Source organism: Mastigoproctus giganteus, chromosome 6 (genome assembly GCF_048544385.1).
Source record: "Mastigoproctus giganteus isolate SK-2022 chromosome 6, ASM4854438v1, whole genome shotgun sequence".
Lineage (NCBI taxonomy): Eukaryota > Metazoa > Arthropoda > Arachnida > Uropygi > Thelyphonidae > Mastigoproctus > Mastigoproctus giganteus.
The window spans coordinates 224,666,134-224,680,565 of NC_143580.1; the positions used below are offsets into that span (position 1 = coordinate 224,666,134).

At 34.3% G+C, this 14,432-nt stretch overlaps 1 protein-coding gene across 1 annotated transcript in view; it reads left to right on the forward strand.

Annotated features, from left to right (window-relative positions):
• Positions 1-13,751, forward strand: part of LOC150085033 (coiled-coil domain-containing protein 97) — a 33,019-nt gene extending 19,268 nt beyond the window's left edge. Inside the window, exons 3-4 of the mRNA XM_090375728.1 lie at positions 801-921; positions 13,541-13,751. Of these exons, the coding sequence (XP_090231854.1) occupies positions 801-921; positions 13,541-13,631 (212 nt within the window). The 3' untranslated portion in view covers positions 13,632-13,751. The remainder of the gene's footprint in view (positions 1-800; positions 922-13,540) is intronic.
• Positions 13,752-14,432: the final 681 nt, after the last annotated feature.

Here is a 14,432-nt window from a genome sequence, read left to right on the forward strand (position 1 = left end):
TTTGGATTCTGCCTGTGTCAGTCCACTGGTGATGTATTGGCTTACATTGCTCATTTTTGAACAAATTCAGTGGAAAAAGTTTTGTGAAATTCAAGCAGTTGCTTTTGACATTTTCAAAGTTTTTGATTGTGTTTAGCATGAAATAATTCTAAACAAGATCCCATCTTATTGATTGCTGACTGTCTTTTGCAATTGGGTATCCTGTTTTTTCACTGACCACTCATTGCAGGTAATTGCATATGGCTTTATCTCTTCCAACTTCTCTGCTAATGCTGGTGTCATCCAAAGTTCAGTTCTTTCTTCCACTCTATTTCCTCCTCTTGTATATTAATGACCTTCTACTGACTTGAAATCCAATTCATAGTTTTGCTGATTATAGCACACTACATTCCTCCTTCCAGTTTGAGAAATTCCTGCACAAACAGCCTCAAGTTCTTGAATATCCACCACCAATTCCTTAAATGCCAATTTAGAGTAATCTTCATTCTGCAAAGAAAACTGTAACTTTAATCCTTCTACTCTAATACAACTTTTATTTTCCTTTTGTAGTTTTTCATTCAAATGACCTTTGTATATATATACACATACATGTTTTCTTATTTGAAATAATTTAATTTATTTTTTTTTGCCAGAGATTAATCAAGTTTGATTTTATTTATGTTGATAATGTAATATGGGGAGTTATGGTATAGTTATTAACAAATTATGAGTTATGACATTTGATAACATTTAGTTCTTACAATATCAGATATCAAGAAATAGTAGCATTCACATTTTGTTATCCATTTTTCACCATATAGATTTTGATGATGAGAAGCCTATTTCTGTGTCAGATTCTGAGAAAAAGATGCTTCGGAGTGAATTCACCAAAGCTATGTATGAACAGTTTTTGAGGGGAAAAGATCAAGATTTTGATTACAGGTAATAGTGTTTTTTTTTATATATATATATACACACATTACCAGTGACATAACTATGATATTTTGCCATCTTTCACTTCATTTGCTATAATTGCCAACTGAAGGCAAAATTCAGAAGGTAAAATGCAAACCCTTGGCTACTTTTAGTGCTTTTATTTATTTTTTAATTTCTAAAATTTTTCATTTAATTGTATTTCATGATTTTTAACTTTAGTATGACTAACCGTTATGAAAGGTGTGTATCTTTCCTAAAGTGGAATAATTTTAGTTTCTTAAATTTTCTTTTTATCTTTCAATATTCACTTAAACCAGAAATAGAGATGATTCATATAAATTTGAAAAGCCATTGTTATTTTTCATGTAATTAGTATTTATAGTGAAATTTAAAGCTATTTTATATTAATTTATTAAATAACATACGTGTATATTATTTAATGTATACAGTAACATAAATCGAATGTTTGGCCATGGAGTACTATGGATGACAGTTATAGTACCAATGTCAGAAATGTTTGGTTTGTAAGGAAATTTAATGAAAGACACATTATCATATGACATATTTAGCTTATTGATACAAAAGCATAAAATGATATAATTAGACCCAAACAGTCCTAAGAACTGAATAAAATTGGCCATGTTTCAGATTTCTGTATTGAAGTCAATTTTGTGAAAGTGACATATGACAAAATTACATGTTAGCCTACACCACATGAAATGAATTTTCTAACTAAATTAAAATGAAAGGTTTGGAATTAGCCATTACTTCAAAAACTGTCTGACAGGATGTAGAGACTTATAATACAGTATAATCTCAAACATTTCTTCACACCTCTTATTTCATTATTCTTCCAAGTCCCAACTCCCATTGGCTTACATAAATTTCTCTTTTAATTCTGCTGTTAATCACCTTTTCTGCTTAATTTTCACTTTTTAAAACCCTATCAAAGTATTTATTTCAAATAATTTCATCACTCTCTGAAGAATAATGCTGCTTCCAGAATGAAACTTTAAAAAATACCAATAAGATGATTATTCATCTGGAAGCAGCATTATTCTTTGGAGTTTAAGTTTCATTTTGGAAAAAATGAAATTTTTTCCAAAATGAAACTTAAATTGGAAAAGTGTTAAATTTATCATGCTGTGTGTGCATATCATGCAGTGTATCATGATTAGCAATGGTACTGTAAGTTGCAATAGTGAAACAGTGTTAACAGTATCTGGGCCATATAAAACTAAAAATATTCATCGCTAACTTTATCAGGCAAACAAGAACTGAGAGAAATAAGAGGCTGAGCATTCAGGATTATCTAAAACCTCTTTTGCCAAAGAGCAAAACATTCCTAATAGCATTTTTTTTGTCAAAATAAAGCATCCTTGTGATGGCCGAGTGCTTGTTGAAAGGAAAAAGAATTTGAAATTCTGATTATGATAAAGTGGAAATTGGAACATTAACTTGACTGAAACAAGCACATTTGTGCAACCTTCCAATATCTGTCCCACTCCTTAAAGAGACACCTCTAGAATTTGTCAAAAAAATTAGGAAGACCGTTGTCAAAGCTTCTGATGGTTGATTTAAAGTGCTTCAAATGTAAACATGGCATTATGTTCAATTTGCCAAAAAATGTGACATGTACTTTACAATCACTATATGGGGGAGTCATACAAAACTCAAAATGTTTTATATGATGCAAGCTATTAATGGAAGATCTAATAACTGCCATGAAAACCAGACAGCAACTTTAAGATAAATCTGCTTGATGTTATTCTACACCTACTAGGTTGGAATCAAGTGATGAATGAGATGGCTGTGAATTGTTTCAGGAATGCTGGATTTAAACATTTCTTTAGTAACAGGATAATGAAACAATCTGAATGAAAATTTCATGGAGAATGGAATAGAAGAACATAAAACATTCAGTGCTTCATTTTAAATGTTGCATCAAAATAGATACAGTCTTGTAGAGAAAGTGCAAATGGATTGTGAAGGTGCTGACTGTGATTTCATCTTGCATGGCAGTTGATCATGTTATAAGTGATGTCAGTTTGCAAAAATGTTTTGTCAGACGAGAGAGAGAGAGAGAGAGAGAGAAGAAAAAAAAAAAAAAAATCCATTATGAGTAGAAATGATGCAATTAATATGTCTAATTGCTCTGAAGCAATTAGAAATTATTTAGTGACAATTAATAGTAATGATAAAGAATGTGATTTCTGCTTTGGCAATAAACAGATTAAGTACTAGGAATGTTGTTCAAAAGAGTATAGATTATTTTATTTAAACACTGTATTCAGTATTGCATATACTGTAATTTTTTATTATTTTATCTAATTATGATTATCTATGCCCTGTATCTACTGTACTGCCTTTAATTTAGCATGTTGTTAATTTGTCACATTTGGGAGGGTCTCACTGGTGACAAATTTCTCAGGTTATACCCTAACACTAGAAGAATTTTTACCTAAACTTTAAAACAAACATATAAGTCACAAAGGTTAATTATGGTATCAGAATTTTAATCAATAAAACTTGTGCTATGATAGGTTAATCAAATGCTGACGACCACAGCTGGGACAAAATAGTTTTAAAACCTAAAATACAGAACAAGGATTTAATGAGAACTTCATGTTTAGGTAATATGTGATCTAAAAATTAAAAGAGATATACTGGGGGCGCCTCCGTAGCCAGGTGGGAAGGAGCAGCAGTGCGTAGCACACGCTTCTTGATTAGACCGAGGTTCGAGCCCGTCACCACCAAATACGGAGGATGCGGAAAGGTCAAGGGAATGACCACCGCATATTCCCGGAGCAATATGGCCTTAGTTGCTAATGCTCCTAAAAACCAAATAACAAACAACAAACAAACAGAAATACTGGGTAGTTATAAAATAAGTTTCCCTATTCAGGAGACCCCAGTGTCAAAACGGTTAGAGATAGCACTGTGAAAATTGGTGGGTGTCATTTAGGGTATGGGGAAGAGATTTGTAGAAGGAAAAAAATTAGTTCAAATTTCCACCACCAGGGGGAAATTGGCACTGTAAACATGAGATGGAATACTTAACTTAGGATTACATTTTAATATCAGAACTTAGAAATCTACAGATGTTGTTCTACGTGCTTTCCTTCACTTCAGATGACATTCTAAAAACGGAGGACTGCGTGTGACACAGTTTCGTGTAGCATCTCATTGGGGATGTTTGTTATGTGCTGTTTAATGCTTTCTTTCAAATCAACAAGCGTCTGTATGCCACCATGGTAAACTCTGACTTTCAGGTATCCCCATAGCCAGAAATCACAGGGATTGGGTTCTTGTGATCGGGCTGGCCAGAACTGCGGAAAGTCTCTAGAAATGATGCGATCATTTCCGAATGTTTAACAGAGCAGTTCCTTCACTTGTCGACCAATATGGAGAGGGGCACCATCTTGCATGAACACTACAGTCTCCAAGCATTGCCTTTCTTGCAGAGTGGGAATAATGTGATCTCCTAGAAGAGCACAGTATCGGGCACTAGTTACCTTACAGTGCCATGAGGTGTAGACTCTTCAAAGAAAAATGGTCCGATTATAAACTCTGCTGCGAATCTACACCATACTGTAATGCATGGACTTTGTAGTGGTCTTTCACACACAGCAGATGGACGAGAATATTCGGCAGTTTTGTGCATTTACAGCCCCATGAAGAGTGAAATGTGCCTCATCAGACCATAAGATCATTTGAGCCCCTATATCGTCAAGTTCCATACGAGCCAGAAATTGTAGAGCAAAGTCTATTTGTTGTTGCTGATCACAAGACTTGCACTACATGAATCTTGTACAGGAACCAGCGTAAAATTATTCGAAGCACTTTATTACAGTAGCACAAGGAAGATTCAAGTCTCTGCCACTACCGACTGGTAGCATTTCACATTCTGACCATTGCAGGCACAATATGGCCCAAGAGGCCCTTGTGCCAGAAAACCCAAATACAACAACAATCTGACCATTGCAACTGCCACTTTATCCACTCCCTCCATTCCGATGCGTGGTCGTCCCCTGCCTGAAATTACACCTAACTCCTTGCCCGGTCGCTTCAAATTTCTTTATTAGTTTTCGAAGTCCCACTGACGTCAAAGGTCTTTTACGTAAACCTTTAAGTTTCCGATATTCATGTCGTGCTGCATTAGCATTACTATTATTCTGGTAGAACAGTTTTACTGAAAGAGCACGTTCCTTTTTTGTAAGAGCCATAATGGTTATTGAAGGTGGCATTGGCCCTTCTGCTTTTATCTAACAGGATGTCATTTGCATAAGCAGCGTGTCTTGAAGTAAATGACAACTTTTACATATGTGCAGCGCCGTTTTTCCTCTAGAGGCGGAAATTTGAACAAATTTTTTTTTCTTCTACAAATCACTTCCACATACCCTAAATGACATACCCACTGGTTTATAGCACTAACTCTAACTGTTTTGACATTAGGGTCTCCTGAATAGGGAAACTTATTTTATAACCACCCAGTATTTATAAAAGAGAAAATATGGTTTAATATTTTATAAAATAGTTACATTTAATATGTTTGAGGAATAATTGTGGTAAAATAAATTAGGAGTCAAAGGCTTTATTCAGTTATATTTTATTGAACTTCATTCTGCCCTAATCATATTTTGAACAATAAAAATCTTTACATGCTAAATTTATGTTAAATTTACTTAACTATAATGGCACACTAACAGTTTTTATAAGGCGCATGCCAAAAAGTTTCTGGGTTGGCTGCATGGAATGCTAACACACGTAGTATAACAGTGGCTGCTGAACTAATTCATTGTGAGTAGTTTGGCAAGTTTCATGCCAGCAGGTTGTTACAGGTATGGAATACACTTAAATAGAATGGGTACAAGAAAATTTGCTGATGCTATTAAGGCAGCATTAGGTGGATTGAAAAACTGCTAGTTTTGGTGGCAGGAGCTACACAGACTAATAGTTTAATGGCAGCTATAAGCACAGGTGAAATTGTTTGCAATACTGTACAGATGTGTAGTAGCCTGGAACGCAAGGTAGGGAATTACATGACCTGCGGAGGGTGCTCGTAGGAAAGAAATCATGTGGGCTATGTTAGAGCTGCTAAGATTACAAACAGGCACACATATACAGCAATACCCCGCATAGCACTGATAACTGGTACCGAAACTGTTCAGTGTTATGTGAAACTGTGCTGATTGATGTATAATTACAATGGATTTTAATTGAATGCATACCACAGAAACAGTCTTTAAACAAATTATAATAAATCTATAAACAATTTATGCTTGATAGCCTATTAAAAGGATTTGAAATAAAAAATATTGCAAAAATTTTATTAATGAAACGGTAACATCATGAGAGATGAGAAAAAAGCTTTATTGTTTATTTAGGTATTTCAATAATGAAGTCTGTTGAAATCGTCTCTTCTTTTTCTCAGTGTACAAGTCTTTGTAGTATCGAATCCCATCTTGAAAAATTTGCCCCATTTTGATGCTATGTTCAACATTCAGGGGGTGTACATGGCCTCACAGGCCATGTACACCCCCTGAAAAACTTTCTCCAATACTTCTGTTGAAAATGCTTTTGGTGCCACTTCAATGTGTTATCCACTTCAGAATTGTTTTCCTCTTCTTCATATGCAGTTTACTCGTCAATTTCTAGGAGAGTTGCTCATCTAAGTCATTTGCATGTGAGTCAGTGCAGTCACGTACATTGGCATGCCCAAAGTTTCGAATCTCAAGTCCTTTCCAATCTTCACAACGTCTTTGGCAATTGTCTGAACTTGCAATTCAAAACCAGTGAAATCATTTGTCAAATGAGGCAAAATATGCTGCCAAACAGGATACATGTTGTTGGCAGTGATTTCTAGCCAAGATGCAAATATATTTTTGATCGTATTTAAAGGAGTAAAAAATAAATGGCGAAATGAAAAGTTTGAAAAGCTATCACGTCGTCTTGTCAGGATGGAATTAAGAATACTGAACACTGTTGCATATTGCCACTGACTGCCTGAGGGGAGCTTTTGGTACATGTGCATGTGAGACAATAGAGTTGGTGCTGCAGCATATATGTATGTGTACCTAGGCTACGACAACGCAGCATATATGTATGTGTACCTAGGCTACGACAACGCAGCATATATGCATATATTTCATGGTACAAATGAGTTTTAATATGTACAGTTAATTTGACTTAAACTTAATTGAAAACCGGTTATAGTGAAACCTGTGCTAAGTGAGGTTTTGCTGTACTTGTTAATACACTAATGCTAGGGGCATAGTAAACAGATTTGATGAATTTGAAGTATTGGCCAAGTCATCAAATGTAGACATGAGAATATCAGAAGCATGGTTATTGCATGACATATGGATGCAAAATTTTAATATGGTGAGTACATGTACAAAAGAGCAGATGGGACAGGAGGGAGTTATACTTTTAAGAAATACATAGATTCTTAAAGTACATCCAATTAACAATAAATCCATGTGTGAATGTGGATGTATAAGTGTGACTGACTGTCATGTGTGTGAATGTCAATGACCCCCCCTCCCCTCCACCCTGCTTCCACCTACATGCTCGTGTCAGCTCATTCCTGGCTGCTTCCTTTTGTGATTTGATGATATGCACTATGTCCAATAACGTAGATGAGTTTGAAATGATTATCCAAATGGCATAGAGCAGAGGTTCCCAACCACCAGTACGTGAGCCGGTACCAGTATGCAAGGAGTAAGCTACCAATACACTGGCTGTGAATGAAACCACTTGCAGTTTCCCTTGTGAGAGAGTAAACTTTTTAAACATTAGATAAGTGTCTTACTAAAGCCAAAACTTCTTTTTATTTTTCACACTTTGTATCTATACGAGTATTTCTTCTTGGAAAATATACCTCTTTTCTTTCTTGTACCTCTTAATTCATACAGCTTTATTTCTTTACTTCCCCTCTTTTTTCTTCTTATTTTATATGGTCAGTCTTCCTTCAAAGTTTGGTTAGTGAACATTAAAAGTAGTGTTTGCAGTTGTAGTGATTTCACAGGTAATTTTAAATTTAGATCATTAGAAATTACGGCATACTGCTATCCTAATTATTATATAGTTTTGATATTCCAATCAACAATAATTAATACTGATTAATACCATAGTTCAAGTAAAATATGTGTTCAAAATGCAAGTTTTAAAATTCTGTTTAGGAGATATTTAAGTACTTGAAACAACAATTTTCAACAACTAATTTTCCTTTTATTTATATCGTTAGCTTATAAGTTATCAGTAGTTTTGCTTATCTAATTATTTATGTGACTTTTTAAAACAGATTTGTGTACTCATTAATTAACACACCAATACGTCATAAGATACCAATGTGGTTGGTATTTTATGACATATTGGTGTGTTAATTAATCGGTGTGTTTATTGGTGTGTTAAGTAAAGGTTGGGAACCTCAGGCTTAGAGTAATCAATATTATACTGCTTATACTGTTGTGGTAGTGACTTTTGTTAAACAGGCCCTTTGATGCTGTTGATCAGCATATGCTGAACAAAGTTCCTGCTTTATTACCCCACCAACCCTTCTCCAGCAGATAGAGGAGAGGCCTCTGCCATTCCCCAAAATTATATCCCCCAGTAGCTTTAAATGCATTTAACCCCTGAGATATCTTTCCTATCCTTTTACATTACGTCTTATGTAATATAATTTCCTTTTTTTTTTTTTTTTTGCTTAACTTTTTGTTTTTCCCCTACCTACTCTTTTCCCCTATTTTGAATACACTGATTTTAATATTTTAATGTGTACAGAAAGGACAAACATTAGAGGGTACGTAGTTGTGCTTTCCTTTAGAACAAGGGTAGCCAAACTGTGGCATCTATTCCACTTGTGGTTCTCATAGTCTTCCTAGTGTCCCACCTCACAATATCTACCCTCCCCTACTACTACTACATCCCCTTCCTCCTTTCCTTAATCATCTCTTCTACTGTAACCCTAGGATTATGATCAATGGTCAAAGGACCCATAATTTAATTTGTAAAGAAGATTGCCTGCTTCTTGGTGGCAAGGATGGCTGATTGCGAAGAGACCATCAAACAACATAACACAACACATCACCAAACACACAAACCAACATAACATGCATGACTGGTTTTGCAGATATGCTTAACAAGAGACAGGGCTGCTGTAACAAGCTACACATATATATGTACATGTCCTTTCTGTACACATACTCACTGTATTGATATTCTGCATCACCCGTGTTAGATGGGCACTATTTTTCGATCCCTATAATGTATGTATGTGATAACTGAGCCAATACTTTATATTTATCCAATTTACCACTCTGCTCCTTGCATTAATGTACAAGCAAGTATTTTTCCTCTTAGTAACTCTAACATGCACAGCCCATATATTTTATTTCCCCATGAGGACCCCAGCTGGCATTTAATCTCTCACATCTTGCTTTCCAGGCTACTGCATGTCCCAACAGAAGCACTGCAAGTACACATGGCAAATCCATTTTGCCTATATATAAAGCTGCCATTAAACTATTAATCTATATTCCTCCACAAACTAATTGTTTATCACCACCTTGATAGCATCAGGAAACATTCTTGCACTTCTTTTCAAGTGTAACCCATTCCTGTAAAAACAATCCCTCCTGTTAACAGTACAGGCCACGCTGTGAAAAATTGTATCCTATGAGCCTTGCACAATCTCTTCCTTTCCTGATTGGAAAGGAACTCATATTGTGCCTGGGAAAAATTCAAGATTTAGTCCCATGTTATGCCTTTTTCTCAACATTTCAGCACACCTGCAAAGTAAGTCCTTTAATTGTTATGCCTAATGACATTAATACCAATATGTACAACATCATTTGTGCTCTTAAAAGATAATTGTTCTACCTCAACTTTTGCCTCTGGTGAGATCCTGATTCACATGAAAGCAGGGAAGGTTGTTGTTGTTTTTTGGTTTTTAGGAGCATTAGCAACTAAGGCCATATTGCTCCAGTGATATGCGGTGGTCATTCCCTGACCTTTCCACATCCTCCATATTTGGTGGGCTCGAACCCCGGTCTAATCAAGAAGTGTGTGTTACGCACTGCTACTCCTGCCGACCTGGCTACGGAGGTGCCTAGAGAAGGGAAGGGAGAGTGAGATTACATGGCCTGTTGGTGATCCTCGTAGGACAAGCAATTATATGGGCTGTATGAAAGTTTGAGCACAAACAGGTATGTATACTGGTTATGAGTAGGCGCCTCCGTAGCCAGGTGGGAAGGAGCAGCAGTGCGTAGCACACGCTTCTTGATTAGACCGGGGTTCGAGCCCGTCACCACCAAATACGGAGGATGCGGAAAGGTCAGGGAATGACCACCGCATCCCGGAGCAATATGGCCTTAGTTGCTAATGCTCCTAAAAAAAACCAAATAACAACAACTGGTTATGAGTGTAGTAAATAAATTTGAAGTATTATTTAAGTCATGAATGCTGACATAGAAAAATCAGACACGGTGCTACTGTAATACGAGAGAACAGAATTTGAATACATTGAATAATTTGATATTGATATGTACAAAAAGGACTGATTTGTGAGGGGGGGGATAGTTATGCCTTGGGTGGCCAAATTGCGGTATGCATGTCACTTGTGACTTTTATAGTCTTGTTAGCTACTCACCTCCTGATGTGAAAAAAGTTATAAAAAAAATCAGAAATGAAGCTAAAAACATATACAATGGAAGTTCCCAAAGTGTGTGTGTTGTGTCATGTCCCAAATGGTTTTTCTTAGTTTTGGCAACATCCTTTGTTACTCCTGTTTACATGTTTATGGCCTGAAAAAAAAAAAGGAATTTGTACTATCACAGTTACCATTAACTTAAGGATAAGAATCAAAAGGAAAAGGAGTAGGATGTCAAATTATTTTTGGCATGTACATAAAGAAAAGTTTGGAAAGTACTGACATGCAGTTTAAATTCCAATTTTATTACCAGGAACTCAGGTTTTTGGCATGACAGAAACTTAATTACTGGCTCACATTCCCCTTTAGTTTTAATTTAGCACAAGTAAATAGGGCTGCTAGTGACCATCTTGAAACATTTTATTTTGTGAAGATGAATATTTATTTGATAACCTATATTAAATTTATTTTATAAATGTAGATTTTTTATTTACAAGCATTTAGCATAAAATTCCTTTGCATAGTTAGCAAAAACATTTGATGGTACTAGGCACTGATCAGTGGGGGGGGGGGGTAGATATTGATTCCAGTAACTTCTGAACCTGCCCATAGGTGGGCCAAGATATGTTGTTAACATATGTTGCATGTTACAAGAAAAGGTTGTCTGTCCCTGATTTAGAAGTACATATATTCTAATACAGTACCCAATGGACACCAATTGCTAATATAATATAAACAGCTAGTGTTACATAAGAATTAGAAAAATAAAAATGAGAATATGTGTATATTATTAGGCCAGATGACTGTGATGATTATAATGACTATACAGACAAATATATTGGACCAGTAAATGAGAATGTCTTTGCATGGGAATTTTAATTTTCAAATACTAATTGGAATTTGTTGGTTGGCTGCATGTCTGATAATCAACCATTTCTGGATTTGATGGATGGCTATTTCCATACTAACACATTTCAGAGACAGAAAAAAAACAAAAAAAACAGGCAGTATTCTTGATTCTGATTATTAGCAGTGATTTCTCATATATTAAGAATTTTCAGGTAAAGGAGCCACTTGGTAGCAGTGATTATACTGTGTAGTAATGTGGAATTTATCAAAGAAATAATTATGCTTTCATGAAGCTAATTATAATGGTCTTAGACATTTTGAAAATTATTTTCAGTGGAACCAATTGATGTTAACTAAAGCTAATGCCAAATGGGAAGTGTTCAGGGAAGTCTGATGAACTAGTGATAGAAAACAAACACACATGGGATGAATATAGATTATCAGAGGACACAGAATCCTAAAGTAAATATAAATTAGTCTATAATCAAGTTACTCAGAGGGTTAGGCTGCTAAGGCAGATTGGGGGGCCTTTTAATTTAAGAGTACAAATAAAAGTAGCAAAGAATTCTTTGCCAATGTTAAGATCAGAAAGAAACAGATGAACCATAGTGATTCACTTGATATGAATGACATATGTATTAATATACATATATCCTGTATAGGTTGCTCCCAAGCTGATTAAATATTTGTATATTTTTGAAAATAAAACACTACTGTGTGAGGTACGATGCTGAATTTATTGTATTGCTGGATCATATTCCTGAAATGTGTACAAGAAAGGCCAGATTGAAGAGAATGTAAACTACAGTTAATTAATAAAATAAACTTACATAAGACTGACAAACACATAAAGTTAGGGCAGTGATGAATACAGAACAAGCTTTTGAGATAAGTGACAATTAATCATTCTCCATTGCTTCTCACAGCTAGATAAATCTGAACTGGAAACTTAAATGGGATCAGTGTTTGCAAATAAGCTGATATTGCCATATCAGTTTGCTCATGTAAAGTGTACTGTTATTTGCTAGAACACTCTCAAATCCATTGTTAATGACAATGACATATTGGCTATAACATATATTTGTTTCACTCCAAGTTTTGTCTGTTGATTTTATCCAAGTTCATTTATTTTATTAATTAATCTTCATTTATGTTCTCTCTTCTATTTGGCATTTATTGTACAGATTTCAGGAGTTACATCTGCCATATAATAAATTCAGTGTTATAGTCATGCAGAATGGCATTTTATTTTCAAAACATTGAGTTTTCTGTTACCTACAGTTGAAAGAATGCCCTTAAACTCCATAAAAGTATGTACAGTAGAGTGTCGGTTATCTGGAAGTCAGTTATCCAGAATAATTTGAAAGGCTGATTTTTCTTTTTTTTTTTTTTTTTTTTTATTAATGGTAGTATTTGAGACAAATGTTTATTATGCTACGAGAGTATTTCTGTCTGTTTTTTTACGTCATATATCTGGTGAAATGTTGGATTAGGACTAATGGGTTTTCTCAGAACCCATGAGTGATAAGAGTTTAGTCATTTGCTTCCGTGAACCCAATTTTCCATTACATATTTTGTTCTCTTCATTTCATATTATGTTTAGTTTAGCTCCAGATTCTGTAAGAATAATATCTGTGTGATTTATTATTTTTCTCAGTTTTTTTTTACGGTAAAATGTCAATGAAAAGAAACAGCACTGAAATGGGCAGAAAACCAGGAAGAATATGATATAATCAAATTGATATTATCAAGAGACTTGAGAGATTTTGCAGCAAAAAAAAAAAGTTCATAATAAACGAAACAAAAAACAATCAAACATTATTTAAAAAAAAATTACTTTAAAATTTTTTTACACATAAAATTTGCAATAAAATACCTATCTGAATATACATACATATGTAAATGTGCAAATTTTTATGTATAAGTTGTTATTATTTTTAATTAAATAAATTTGTTTTTCTCACACTATTTCTTTTACCTTAATACATTATAACAGAATTTATTTAATTTTACCTTATGTTTGATTATCCAGAAAATTTTGCTATCTGGAAAAGGTCTGACATTAATTATTCCGGATAACTGATGCTCTACTATATATAAATAATTTGTTTTGTTTAATTTCAGCACTGTGGATGATAATATAGAATACGATGCTCTTCATATTCTGCAGTTGGATGAAGAAGAGAAGTACTTTAATTCAGAAGATCCTGACTGATTTTTATTGGAATCTTGTTTTGTTATTTTGAAAACACTCTGTAACTTATGTAAAGAACCTTATTTGTTTTTCATGGTAGCTGTAGATAAGTCTCATGTATATAAAAATATTTCATGTTAATTTCAGCTGTTGCTTATGTTTCATGTTACAATAATTACATTAAAAAAAAAAAAAAATTGGACTCTGCATAGAAATACCTGTACACCTGTAAGACTATTAATTAAATAGGCTTTTCTTTTAATAGTGTAATATTTACTCCCTTCCTTAATTTAAAATACACTTTACTGAGTGCAACACTAAGTAATTCATAATATTTTTAATTATATAAATGAGCTCATGGAATCATCTCTACCTCAAAGTTAAATGCTTATAGCATGGCCATTTTTTGATTATTTCTCATTAATTTTTTCCTTGTAAATTATATTATAATTACTACAAGAATAATGAAACGTGTGTTTGGTGACTGAATTTTAAGTTCTTCAGGGATATTATCTGACAAATAATACTTCCATCAACGAAAACACTTTTCTGTCAGATAAAAGTTAATTTAGTTTATTCTGGATAAAAATTTTACATTCATGCCTTAAACAGTCCCAATAACCATATTAACTGGTGATGTTTCTGAATTGTTGTTTGAGGCAGTGTTAGGTGGGTTGGAAAACTGCTAGCTTGGGGGGGGGACTCACAGACTAAAAGGTTAAAAGTAGCTGCAGGCAGAGGTGAAGGTGATTCTTGCACAACTTCTATTAGAATAAGTAGCGACCTGGAGCGAGGGGTGCTGGGGGTTTCAAGGACTGACGG